Genomic DNA, 13,293 nt, shown 5'->3' with positions numbered 1-13,293 from the left:
ACACACACACACATTGAATGCTCTATGTATGTATGTGTGTAAATTGTATATATGTGTGTAAATTGTATATATGTGTGTCACCTTTATAACCGGGTATATTGAGTATACCCCCAACCTTGTATATAACTTATTATTAGATATTAGGGAGACTAGTAATAGATAATTTATACTAACTTCTTACTTTCAAAGGTTGTGTTGGTAATATTATTACCATATATCTCGAGCACAACTCTATGTATGTGTCTTCATGGCATTATTTGTTATCATCCTACGAGGTAGATACCTCAAAGATTTTCAAGGTCTTTTTCCTTTTGTCGGGGGAGGGTGTAGGTCTATTGTATATCACATCTCCCTTAGAAAGCGTAGGCGTCATGTTGTACTAGCTTTGATTTCAAACCTTGCAAAGTGATTCATGAGTAACACATTTGGTGCAAATTCACACTTATCTTGAGTTTTCTTCAAACATTGTCACTCAACATTTGTGTTTTTTTGTCCCTGTCTCTCATGAACACATTTATTTATTTACATCTATTAAAAGTATCAGCAAATGGCTCACAATCGTATTTGCACCATTGCCATTAGGGAGAATGACTTCTCAATAATGCATTCACAAATCCAAGTTTATGATGACCATGAATATTAGACCTTAATTGAGATGTCTATCAATAAAGTATTAGCATAAGTAGGGAACAACATGCAAAACCACTAAGATTGGAGTCAATCTTGATGAAGATTCTTCCATATAGACCATAAGCCGACCATCTTTGATGTTTCTTGATAGTTTTTCATGCACATCTTGATTGCTGGTGAAGCAATTTGGGTACTAATTTTGACCATAAAAAAGGTACATTGTAGATGGGAAATCAATGTTTATTTACGATGAACACTTCACAATACATAGACATGAGATGATTCCTTTTGAGTTTTGCTATAGAAGTGTATAACATTTGTCATTTCTTTCAAGGTATAATATTGTTGTGTTGTTCAAACTAGCTAGTTTATGTCACATATAACAACTTGAGATCAATTAATTGACATCAACATCTAGACATTTTGTGGCTCATTGCATACTTGAAAACTACTCTAGACATTTCTACCACATGTGGCATAATCCCCCAACTACTCCATACATTGGAGAGGTGTTCTAAGTCATGTTCAATTATATTTCAAAACTTAATAGGGGACACTAAAGAAAACCATCAAGATTTAACACTACATACATCTGGTTATATACATGCATGTAGAAATTAACTTCTTCCATGTACATTTTAACTTTAGTGGTCATTACACATATGTATGTACACACAAAGTACATAAAAGACCAAAATACAAATGTTCAATAATAGATAAGTTTGAACCACTGTTTATGGTACACTCAAGCCATTGCTTATCAAATGAGAGTTATGAGCATGAAAATATGGTACATTGTTTATGTAGATGCACATAATGCATACAATGTGTACATCACTGTGAAATTTAAGTAACTAAAAATTCTCTTGAATTATGTGTGTTGTCTTAGACATTAAATACCATTCATGCTCTATTCTTAAAATGGTATGCAATCACGACCAAACCTAACATAAGACAATGGACAATAATATACACCAACGTTTGCATATAGAGTGTATGTATGTGATATGAATGAAGAGAAGTGTGTCGCTCTATCTACATAATACACTGTCACTACCAAAATACACAAGATAGAGGTACACACCTTAGATCCACATTGTCACGCACATTTGAATTGTACCAAAACTCACTCTAAATTCTTGTTCTTGAATTGAGGCACAAGACTAAAGGCCCTAGTCACATGAAAGTTTGAAACTATGAGCATGGTGCTTCGTGATATATAGGAACATCAATGAAGGTATTAAAAAGCTTATAAAAATAGCCAAATATATATTGTGTTGATTTTCTCTAGGGCCGAGGCTCTCTCTCTCTCTCTCTCTCTCTCTCTCTCTCTATGGACGGTCATAAAGGTGAAAAAAAAATGGTCATTGGGTTAGTGGTAGTTTTTATTTGGCAATGCTTTGATCTCTTACATGAAGGTTATCATTTGTTACGTGTCCAAAAAACATCTCAATGAGTAATATTGGTTGATTTTTGAAATTAAATGTACTCACTACAACAAAATTAAAGAAATTTGGTTTTGTCACTATTTCCTTGCGTTTACTATTCAAACACAATATTTTGGATGCCTCTTTTATTGACTGCATGTATTGGCTTATTTTCCTTCATTATACACACACAACACACACACACACACATTGAACCTTAGCATCATTCAATGAATTAAAAAATTGATACAACAACTCTCATAATGGTTGCCATTCTTTAGTTAATTTTATTTCCTTATAAAATGTTAGATATGTTTCAAACCTTTTCTTTAGTATGACAATCAAGCTAGAAGCTAATTTCAACCTTTCTGATTGCCAAGATAAGGATTGGATTAAAAGAAACTAGAGTAAAACAAAAATACCTAAACCATCATGTCAAAGCATAGTATATATATATATATATATATAAAGACTTAAGACAACTCAATGTTTTTTTTTTTGCCAAAAAACAAAACTGTTTCCATTAGTTATAAAATTTGACAGCTGAGAAGGTTATATACAAATCCCAGAAGGGACTCAATAGTTCCATCTTATGTGGAGGCCCATTAACTCAAGAAAGATAGAGGACAACCATTGTTTGATGAAGGCTAATCATCGTCTTTCATGTCCATCAAATCCACCCATGATGCCATCATATTGGCTATTTAGCGTACAACTCAATGTTTTAGATGTAGTCATGTTTTCTGTTTATAGATTTACAAATTTAAATTATAAATTTAAGTATATATACATAGTGGTACCTGTACTAGTACATCTTGTAGCTAAACATTTAGTTTTGGCATTTCTAGAAAAAACATTGCTATAGACAAGGGAAATGAAGCTTCCAACCTTCACATTCCAATCCCACTGCATTTGAACTGTAGAATTCATCCCTATGTGCTTTACTTCTAGTTAATTGATTAGAAAAGAAAATGGATAAATGGAGGGTAAACATGCCATTGAGAACAATCACAATCATGTTTTTACACAATACATTATACATGAACTATCATTCATGTAAACATGTGACCACCTCTAAATTACAACAATTCCATATAGATAAATGAAAAAAAATAAGGAATTGAAACTTTCCATGATCAAATACAAATGCATTTCTATGCAAAATCTAGTTTTTCCTTGTATGAAAATCATCATACTAGGCTTAGAATTATCACACCAATTAATGCAGCTGAGATTTGTTTTATGGTAGACCATAACAATCTTTTCACTATCGATTTTCAAAAAGTAGTCAAACGGTTATACTGTGCAAAAACTTATCAAACTTGACATGGATGCTGAATAACTCCAGCAACACAGGAAAGTATGTTTGCAATTCCTAAATCGCAAATATTTTCTTCAAAACTGTAGTAGTTTTCATTTGAACTAGTCAAATTTCCCATTTTTTGAAGTCAATTATATATGGAAGTTGTTCACAGTTATACATCATACGATTTCGACAACCCCAAGTATTTTCTACTTAATGAAAATCAAACTGTTAACGCACTTTTGAGATGACCCAGTAGTTTTTTGAGCTTAACTCAAGTTAAAGAAATCATCAATTTCTTACCTTTCTCAAGTTCATGTTTTTGAGGCTGATGAATTCCCAACCCAAGGCTTATTGTAATTGTCCTTTACCTCTTGATTCTCTTGGTCAGCTGTAAATCAAATTTAACTAATGATCAATTTGCTCCCTTTGTCACTTTTCCTCAAGTTGTTCACGCTTTTGAGCCCGACGAGCTCGCCGACCCAATGCTTCTTTAGCTTTTTCTTTACCTTTTGATTCTCTTGATGAGCTTGCACTACAACCTGGTTCTATAACTTTTTTGGCAGTAACTGGTTTTGCTTCGCGACGACCTGCACGAACATAGCCTGAGTCTCCCCACCTTCTATTCCCTAAACGTATACTAGGATTGTGGTATGGCTCTTCGTACATATCATCATCATCTCCATAATCATCTTGCTCTTCGGGAGCTTGAAGGATCAATGGTTTGAACCAAGATGCTCTTAGAAGAAGGCATACGCTCTCCTCAAACATGTAATCTGAAAGGCTAGAAAGTGAGGGATATAACGTTAAGAGTAGACCTATTTACATTTACAAAATAAGCAACTGTGTTTTGAAATGCTATATATGATAAGTGATAAAACATTGGCATGCATGTAATGAAAATGGAAAATCTTATAGTTGCAATTAATATGACTCACGTTCCATCCAATGCTCGGTATACATAGAGAAAAGAAAATGGGCATCGGCATTGAGGGCACCATGGCTCTACCTTACAGGAGGCCCATCGCAGGATGCAAATCACACTACAAAAATACATGCATATTTTATCAGGACATATTTATTTATTTTCAGTAATGCTTTAATCACAAAAAGAGGTAATTACCAGTATGAATGCTCACAGCCCTTTATCTGTGCAGTCTCTTCAAGTTTGATCTTACTATGGCATATTGCACACACTTCCATGCTGTTGAAAAATGGGGTCTTGCACACAACTTCTCTTTCATTCTGCTGGGTTTCCGAGGTAAATTTTTTTAATTATTCAATGATAAGATCAATAGCATTCACATACATAAAAAAACATTTATAAACCGTTCTAAACTTGATTAAAAATGCTTAATAATAATCCTTAATTTAGGTCTTTCATGCTTTAAAAAACAGAATCCAAATTTGGCATAGCAGTAATTAAATCTCTAGTGAGCATACCAGATATTCAGTTATGTCACTGTATGCCTCCATGCCCTGACTCATAGCAGGGGATGCTTCATCGATAGACAGAAGGAGCATGTCTTTAGTCTTCAAATCATTTCCCCCTCCTTTCCATAGAGAATAAGTATTCTCGTCTATGGAATTTGCCACATCATTGATAGACAGATGCTCAAGTCCACTAATGGTTATATCATTGCACTCAGCGGCTGACAAATATTTACCAATCTTTGATGAGCTCTCTGTGGTGTCGAAAACCACGGGGATTACAGTATTTTCCATGCCTTGAATTGTTTCTCTTTGATCCGTTTTAGCAATGATATTACCTAAATACTTTATGTTCGGCGTTCTCTCTATGATGTCTGAAGATTCAATATTTTCCATATCTTGAAGCCTTTCCATTCAATGCATTTCAAAATTCCACAATTTGCCAAAAATCTACGTATTGGCCTTCAAACAATGCAAATTTCTAACCTCCTCCCTTCTCAATAAATACCTCGTAAATTCACAAAGATTCAATATTTTCCATATTTTGAAGCTTTCCATTCAATGCATTTCAAAATTCCACAATGGCCAAAAATCTACGTATTGGTCTTCAAACAATGTAAAATTTTAACCTCCTCCCTTATCAATAAATACCTTGTAAATTCACAATAGCCAATAATCCATAAATAGGCCTTCCAAAAATAATGTGTTCAACCTCCTTCCTTGTCAAGAAACACTGAAAAGAGACAAAACAGTCCTTTCTCTTCTTCTTGTTCTTCTTCTCTTTCTCGTTCTAATGCTAGAGACCATTCGATGAAATGAGACCTTTGTACGCCTCTGATTTCCCAGATGGATTCAATCTGCAGGTTGTTGCTGGTCTTCTTCAAGAAACAAAAAATCGATGGATGAAAAACGTAGAAGAGCATGATAGGTTATCTTCTCTGAGAAATGGAATCAATATGCAGCTTCCATGGGAACTATTAAAATTTACCATGCAATAAAGTAAAGTAAAATTGATAGAGGAACCTGCACAATAAAGGACAATATCTACAGGTGCGATTTTAAGAGGCCTCCGGCATAAAATATATAGATGGAAAAAAAAACAACAACAGCGAAGACAGGGGAAGGCGCCTTCCTTCTGTGCAGCCGCTTCGCTGATCCTCGCGAAAGAAACTATACACACAGTGAAAAACAGTGCTGAGATTTTAGGGTTTAGGGTTTAGGGTTTTGCAAGGGGCAGGGGAAAACTTTCTCTCAAAACTTCCCAATCATAAGATACACATACCATATACATATACATACATACATACACACATGTGACACATACGCTCGTGACTAACTGCTACCAAATATTAAAGAGGGCAAGTGAGGGAATCGCGGAGAGGGACGGTGCAGGTCGCACCGTTGTTGGCGCATTCGATCTCCACCGTCCAAGATGGATAAAAAGCTGACAACGTCTGTCACAAGGAGCCCGACTCTGTGAAAGGGAGCCCGACTCTGTCAAAAGGAGCCCCGCTGTCAAACAGCCTCTACAAGAGGGAGCCCGACTCTGTCAGAAGGAGCCCCGCTGTCAGACCACATCAGTAAGAAGGAGCCCGACTCTGACAAAAGGAGCCCGACTCTGTAGCAACAAACATCAAAAACGCCACAAAATTGTAAGTGTACAACAAATATTTGCCATGAAACTGATCATAAAATTTCTCAACAAAACCTAAAGATTCAAATAACAAGTCTTACATAAAATATTAAAATGTCAAATGTTGACAACCCTAAAATGAAATATGAATATACACGTTACATATTAAGATTATGGCTCATGTCGGGATGATTGCAAGATGCAACCACAATTTTTACAGCATGTAACATTTGAGTCCCTTGAAGTCAAGGTCAAGCCATCACAACGCAAACACCGAACCTTCTCATGGTCAACCAATGGCAATCTCCTCCTAGCCCGACTAGCACCTCTTTGTAGTTTTCCGGAGTGGGATTTGGAAGTGTTTGGGGAGCTGCTAATAAGTTCTTGCGAGATGTCTATTGTTGCACTTCTTTTGGCACCGATTTGTTGGTTGCGACTTATTGATCTACCATCTTCTTTATTGGTTGATTTTGGTGCACCAACGTGATACACCTTCTCAGCCACATCTTCCAATGTTTGTATACCTTCGACAATAGTTGCACGGTCGAAGGTTCCTAACCCTTGCTCGAGACATTGAAGTGCTTTCATGACCGTTTGTATTTTGGACTTGAATGATTCAATCTCGGATATTGTGGGGTTTGTCTCCTCTACTTGCTCTACCTCTGCCTCCACTTCTATTTCTGTATTATGGTCCATTCTCATTTGGGTCGCGTGATCTATAAAAGGCAATGAGCCACATAAATGTGGCATATGCCTCTCAATAATCATTCGGATACCTAGTAAATGCTTACATTTACTCACAATGTCTTGGCAATCACAATATGAGCATTGGAGTGAGACATTATACCATAGAGTGGGAGTCGTCATGCTCAAGATTCTAAACCAATATCGGGCCTCGTCGACAATTTCAATTGTGGAAGTATTGTTGACATACCTTTCCAATATTCTCTCCGCTTCTTTAAGTCGGGACCTTTGATCCCTACAATTCGCACGGGGTGCAAACCGACCACTCTCACATATTTCTTGTCGTTGCTTGTACCACTCTATTACCGTTCCTCCTATGCAAGTGCCAGTTTCACTATCCCCGATTAAGACATGCAGAAGGTCGGTAATTGATCGGTTTATTCTTCCCCTCAAGGCAGTATACTTGATAAACTGCCAATGTCTTTCCACAATATTGGTAGTGTCAACATGTCCATAGTTGAACATTCTACCAAACTTGGGCCAGAGTTTCCTCCACACACATGTCAAGCCACACCATCCTCCTTCTATATATTGCCAAACACCGGGCTTGTCCACATATTCTAACTTTAACTCCTCACACATTGCATTGAATGATGATTCAGTAATGCATTGCATCAGTTGGCACATTCGTTGATAAAGATGGATTCTCTCATTTGCACTTACTTTTGGCAACAAGTTGTCCACCCATGACTTTTTGGCGTGAAACTGACACAACAAAAGTCGACAATGTGTTTGGGACCGTTGCCCATTTACAACAATCCAAGATTGACGGTCTGTTGCAACCACATTAGTTATGGCATTATATGATGTCCAACATTTATCGATCACTATCGCATTTGGCCTCACCATGGGCATCCTTGCGAATATGACTCTCAAACAAGTTTCTAATGCCACTTGCTCATGGTTTGACCCCTTATCAGAACTACAAAGCATGTACCATAATGGGATCCCAATTCCCATGGCGTTGGGGGCAACTGCTGCATATAATGGTAGCCCGAATTGGTTTGTTTTAAATGTCGAGTCGATTGCCCAAGAGTTATTTAGGGTCAACCGCTCACACATTTCCAACATCCATTGATCTTGAAGTATCAAGACAAATGGTTGTATGGGGGGAGATCCTGGTTCACCAGTCAAGTAGGGTTGAACATGAGCCACTTTCCCAAGATCTCGGAGTGCATAGGCATCTTGCATCATCAAAGCCCAATCAACCTTAGTCATGACACTCCCGATTTTTAACCTATTTGCCATGTTATGGACCTCCTTTGGTATCATAAAGAACCGATAGGTAACAAGCTCTAATGGACTAGCCTTGGACTTATGATATGCTTCCTTACGCATGCTCATTCGTGCCACATGCCTTGCACACCCAACATCAAATAGATCATCTTTGCAACAACTTATGACATTGGGGTGTACTGACAAATGGTACACATCTGACCTACTACATGGTACATGACCACTATGAGGTCCATATATTGAAATGGTAAGTGTCTCAATGTCAACATCATTATTGATTCTAACATCCACATGGAATGTGCACCCACATCGGGGTGTGCACCTGCGTCGTCGAGTGGAATTAGACGCAAGTCGAGATGTCCCAGCACGATGGCAACTATACCTAGTCACACGCATACCCTTCTTGACTCCTTTCCTTAAACGTGTGTGGTACTTGGTTTGCAAATACGTGAGCGCATCATCTAATTGGTGGGTTTCTACCTTGATCACTTCTATGGGTAGGGTCTTGTTATATTTGGCCATGCTTGATCCCAAACCTTCTATCGAGTCGACCTTCAATACCGTTTGGCAACCACAACTTGTAATGAGTGCTTTCACATACTCCGGTGGGATGCCATAATCACGTACATCAGTCGCATAAACTAGCTTTAACTCTTTAAGAGTCTTTGAAAACGTGTGATGGGATGTGTCACCATGTGACGCTAATACTACTTCCCTCCATTTCTCGACGTATAAGACTTGAAGATTAGGTGATGCTTTAAGGTAAATTGCACTCTCAAACCTGAGAATGAGACGACTCTTCATGCGCCTCCATGCATGAAGTGAAAGAGGTGCTCCCCTCGTGACATCACGTAATGCTTCCAATGTTACCTTAACTTGTCCCAATAAATCTTTAATCATCAAATTATACGTACCTCTTGAAAATGCAAAATACCTGGGGGAACAATACATGAAGGGATCGACCACCTCATCCTCACGATTGGAATCTGATGACTCAAAAGGATCCTCCAATTCGTCCTCGGATGCATTGGATGACCATGACGTATCCTCCAATTCATCTTCTGACATGGCGAAGACACCATGATGCATTGTGCTCTCCATAGCAAATACAATATGATCAAGAATGCCAATGATTGAGGTGAATGAAATCAAATGAATTCAAGTGAATGAATTCAAATAATTCACATGAATGGAGTAGATTAATGATCGAGAATGAGAGTGAATGAAATCAAATGGCCTACAATATGATCAAATGAAATCAAATACAATATGATCAAGAATGCCAATGATTGAGGTGAATGAAGTGAATGAAATCAAATGAATTCAAGTGAATGAAATCAAATGAATTCAAGTGAATGAATTCAAATAATTCACATGAATGTAGTAGATTAACGATCGAGAATGAGAGTGAATGATATGAGTGCGAGTGATTAATAGACTATTAAGGAAGGGAATGGGTTAATTGGGAATGATGGGAAGACTCTTAGTGCATGCTACTGAATTTGGTGAATTAATTTACTGTAGTCGTTAATATGACTGTTGAGACGCCATCATTACACGTAGTTGGGCACTTCCCTATTACTGTGTCGGGCTCCCTTTTTTAATGAGTCGGGCTCCACATTATCAGTCGGGCTCCCTTTTTACCAGAGTCGGGCTCCCTTTTTAATGAATGGGGCTCCCTTTTTTAATGAACATGAATGAGTCGGGCTCCCTTTTTACCAGAGTCGGGCTCCCTTTTTAATGAGTGGGGCTCCCTTTTTTAATGAACAAGAATGAGTCTGGCTCCACATTAATCAGTCGGGCTCCCTTTTTACCAGAGTCGGGCTCCCTTTTTAATGAGTGGGGCTCCCTTTTTTAATGAACAAGAATGAGTCGAGCTCCACATTAATCAGTCGGGCTCCCTTTTTACCAGAGTCGGGTTCCCTTTTTAATGAGTGGGGCTCCCTTTTTTAATGAACATGAATGAGTCGAGCTCCACACTAATCACATTGAGTCTTGTTATGTCTTTGAAGAAGATTGACATCGAGTCTTGTTATGTCTTTGAATAAGATTGACATTGAGTCTTGTTATGTCTTTCGTATTGTTTACAACAAGGACCGAAGCACTCTTTCTATATACTTACTCTTTCTACAACAACATTCTTTGATTACAACACTCTTTCTATATACTTACTCTTTCTTGGCCTTTCTCAAAAACCATTGCCGTGACTACTTGTCAATAAGCTATTAGTTTTATTCTTTTGACACCCAAAACATACAACCAAATATACAACCAAAATGAGATTCAAAATGAGATTCATAATGAGATTCAACTATTTACCAGATATTACAAAATGATTTTCAGATAGAGTCCACATTGAGTCATTTACAACCAAAATGAGATTCAAATATTGATTTGATATTACAAAAATGAGAATGTACATCAAATTGAGTCATATACAACCAAAATGAGATTCAAATAATAAGACTCACAACCAGAATGTACATCAACAAAGACATATACAACCAAAATGAGATTCACACAATAAGACTCACAACCAGAATGTACATCAAATTGAGTCATATACAACCAAAATGAGATTCAACTATTTACCAGATATTACAAAAAAGTTAACAATCCACATGAGATAGTAAATCGAGATCATATGTTTGATGTTACAAAGTACAACATGCTAGTGATTAAAATAACCCTATGCCCAGAGTCCTTCGTGTCCATTTTGCCATGATTTTCCGAAGGAGTTGCACATCTTCGAATCCAAACCATTGCTCCTTACCCTACACCACAAGATGCCATCAACCTAAGCCCAAATTCAATTCTCATAAATACTTACAAATTGATCAGACTCAAATCCTTGAATGAACTCCTCGACCAACATTCGAATGGTTTGCATCACGTAATACCCACAATCCGTCCCATTAGGTTGGGTTGGGATATGCAATACCTGGAACCGCTCGTTGTTGATGATGCAATGGTCATGTGTGGCGCTAGAGATATGTCGTACAACCAAATCACCCAATGTCTTCATGCCGGCAGTCGGATGATGATTTAGTGGATCGCAAAAAATAATATGGCTCCTCACCTTGGCATCGAGACCTATAGGAGTCTGTCGCATCTTCAACCAAAGCACCCAATGCCCTGAGTGCAATATTGGAATGAAGACATATTCCCGTTCAGGGACCCGAGTGAGTATGTCTTCACCCTTATCACTTTGGTCTTCTAGTTGTACCCATAGTGGATCCACAATATGAAACCGCTTGTTGATCTCGGGGGGCAACGAGTACTCCATCCATAAGTGGAAGAGGGTCATCATCCATGTGGATGCCATCTCCCCTACAGTGCACAACGAACATAGTTCTACCTCCGTCAAAAAGACCGCTAGATCTAATCGTCGACAAGCCACCTGAAACCTGTTTATTAGGCCAGATTAGTAACTACAAAAAAAACATGAAGTTAACTATTGATCTCATGCCCCACCATAACGGCATACCTAGTGAACTTTTTTCTTGTTGTGTTATCCCATGTTTTTGTGATTGTCCCAGGACCAATAAAGACAATCCCAATGTCCGCACCCTCATCTGTGTCAGATGATGTAATGAACGACAACTTACTAGGGTCCACTGTTTTCTTGCGGATTTGGATTTTAGGCCTCCTTGGTTGTTGGGTTGTCGATTCTGACAGTTGGTCTTGACCACCATCGATCTCGACATGTGTCTCATCTTCTGGCATGGGAATTCCATGATTCTTACACTAAAATTCATACATAAGATTCACACATAATCATTCACACACTAGATTTAGACTCACATAAGATGCACACATAATCATAAACCTTACTTACATAAGCTTCAGACACAGCCGCAATCTTCAACTTCAATTTTGCCATCCTATGCTCCTTTCCCTCATCATACCTGGCCATCTGTTGGCTGACGAATTGGGCAATGAAATCGGCCTCCTTGGATGTTTGAAGTGCGTTCGGAGTGGCTTTGAAGATCTTAATCGCTCTTGTCCTCAACTTCCTCATGTGTGATTGGCGTGACCTGTTGTACTTTAGCTCCGGATCCAAAAAACGTTTTATTGATCGTTGTCTTTCGTAGTGGCTGAAGAATGACGTGGCTGTACTCCTCATGGAGGTCGATTGCTCTTCTTCTTCTATCTTTAGCCCTCGAGGCAGTACTACACGGATGCCATGTGCCTTCTGTAAGTGAGCCTCCATGTCAACTTTTTTGCGAAACCATCGTACCTCTTTTCTACATGAATCTCCAACGATACATGTGCGACATTTGATACCTGTTGAGTCTCTTCCCGCCTTGAAGAGGGACATGGGGTCCACTACAACAATGGTGTGACATTTGCATTAGAAAAACCCAATATATACTTACTTCAATAATGATTATAAGAATGTACATCAACTCACCATTTACACTGATATCTTCAACACCTGGCCCCACGTCATGTATGGGGTTCGTATCCATGTTCGAGTCTTCAGTAATGATGTTTTCAGCATCCATATTGTTGGATTTGGGGCACCTAGCACCCTTTCTTACAAAAACCCAAAACCATCATTCAAGTTAGCACACAAACATCACTATTTATACACAATATAAAGTTGAGAAATGATTCATGCCATACCTCCCTTCATAGGGTATTGTTTCACCCCAATCCGCATCAAAGTCTATGAAGGTCTTGGACCGACTAGCCATCTATACAAAACACATGCCAAAACATTACCATATGTTTGTCTTTAAATTCAAGAATACTTGAGTCTATCCTATTGTTTCTACACAATACATTAGTGTTAAGGATTTTGAAATGGACAAAAATTGTCAATGATTTCAAAAAATAGATCAATCTTAACAAATTCTAACATATCAATGTCAATAATTTAAAAT

General features: G+C 38.0%; 2 protein-coding genes across 3 annotated transcripts; both read right to left on the bottom strand.

Annotated features, from left to right (window-relative positions):
* Nucleotides 1-3,444: 3,444 nt before the first annotated feature.
* On the bottom strand, nucleotides 3,445-5,754 carry LOC147861732 (uncharacterized). 2 transcript variants are annotated; one of them, XM_087323120.1, is made up of 4 exons: nucleotides 4,804-5,754; nucleotides 4,484-4,608; nucleotides 4,299-4,403; nucleotides 3,445-4,144 (listed from the first exon to the last, which is right to left on the bottom strand). In XM_087323120.1, the coding sequence occupies exons 1-4, from the start codon at nucleotides 5,203-5,205 to the stop codon at nucleotides 3,793-3,795; spliced, it is 984 nt and encodes a 327-aa protein (XP_087179246.1). In that variant the 5' UTR covers nucleotides 5,206-5,754; the 3' UTR covers nucleotides 3,445-3,792. The 2 variants fall into 2 exon arrangements, with proteins under 2 accessions (XP_087179246.1, XP_087179247.1); XM_087323121.1 differs by having other exon boundaries at nucleotides 4,484-4,605; nucleotides 4,804-5,753.
* A 5,289-nt stretch (nucleotides 5,755-11,043) lies between these two features.
* LOC147861731 (uncharacterized) lies at nucleotides 11,044-12,354 on the bottom strand. The gene is made up of 4 exons (XM_087322725.1): nucleotides 12,243-12,354; nucleotides 11,892-12,151; nucleotides 11,235-11,811; nucleotides 11,044-11,178 (listed from the first exon to the last, which is right to left on the bottom strand). The coding sequence occupies exons 1-4, from the start codon at nucleotides 12,318-12,320 to the stop codon at nucleotides 11,083-11,085; spliced, it is 1,011 nt and encodes a 336-aa protein (XP_087178851.1). The 5' UTR covers nucleotides 12,321-12,354; the 3' UTR covers nucleotides 11,044-11,082.
* Between the last annotated feature and the right edge of the window lie 939 nt (nucleotides 12,355-13,293).

The sequence above is a fragment of the Azolla caroliniana genome, unplaced genomic scaffold, assembly GCF_043228905.1.
Source record: "Azolla caroliniana isolate FFs.n. ecotype wild unplaced genomic scaffold, voAzoCaro1.0.p SCAF_7, whole genome shotgun sequence".
In the NCBI taxonomy this organism is placed as follows: Eukaryota; Viridiplantae; Streptophyta; class Polypodiopsida; order Salviniales; family Salviniaceae; genus Azolla; species Azolla caroliniana.
This window is presented reverse-complemented; position numbering and strand designations above follow the sequence as displayed.

Excerpts from the sequence above, each read along its gene's own strand:
- LOC147861732 (XM_087323120.1), bottom strand. The coding sequence starts at position 5,205 with ATGGAAAGGCTTCAAGATATGGAAAATATTGAATCTTCAGACATCATA. Across the intron at positions 4,609-4,803 it reads GTGACATAACTGAATATCTG|CAGAATGAAAGAGAAGTTGT; the intron begins GTATGCTCACTA and ends TCGGAAACCCAG. Across the intron at positions 4,145-4,298 it reads TACCGAGCATTGGATGGAAC|CCTTTCAGATTACATGTTTG; the intron begins GTGAGTCATATT and ends CTCACTTTCTAG.
- LOC147861731 (XM_087322725.1), bottom strand. The coding sequence starts at position 12,320 with ATGGCCAGGTATGATGAGGGAAAGGAGCATAGGATGGCAAAATTGAAG. Across the intron at positions 12,152-12,242 it reads CGGCTGTGTCTGAAGCTTAT|TGTAAGAATCATGGAATTCC; the intron begins GTAAGTAAGGTT and ends TATGAATTTTAG. Across the intron at positions 11,179-11,234 it reads GATTTGAGTCTGATCAATTT|GGTAAGGAGCAATGGTTTGG; the intron begins GTAAGTATTTAT and ends CTTGTGGTGTAG.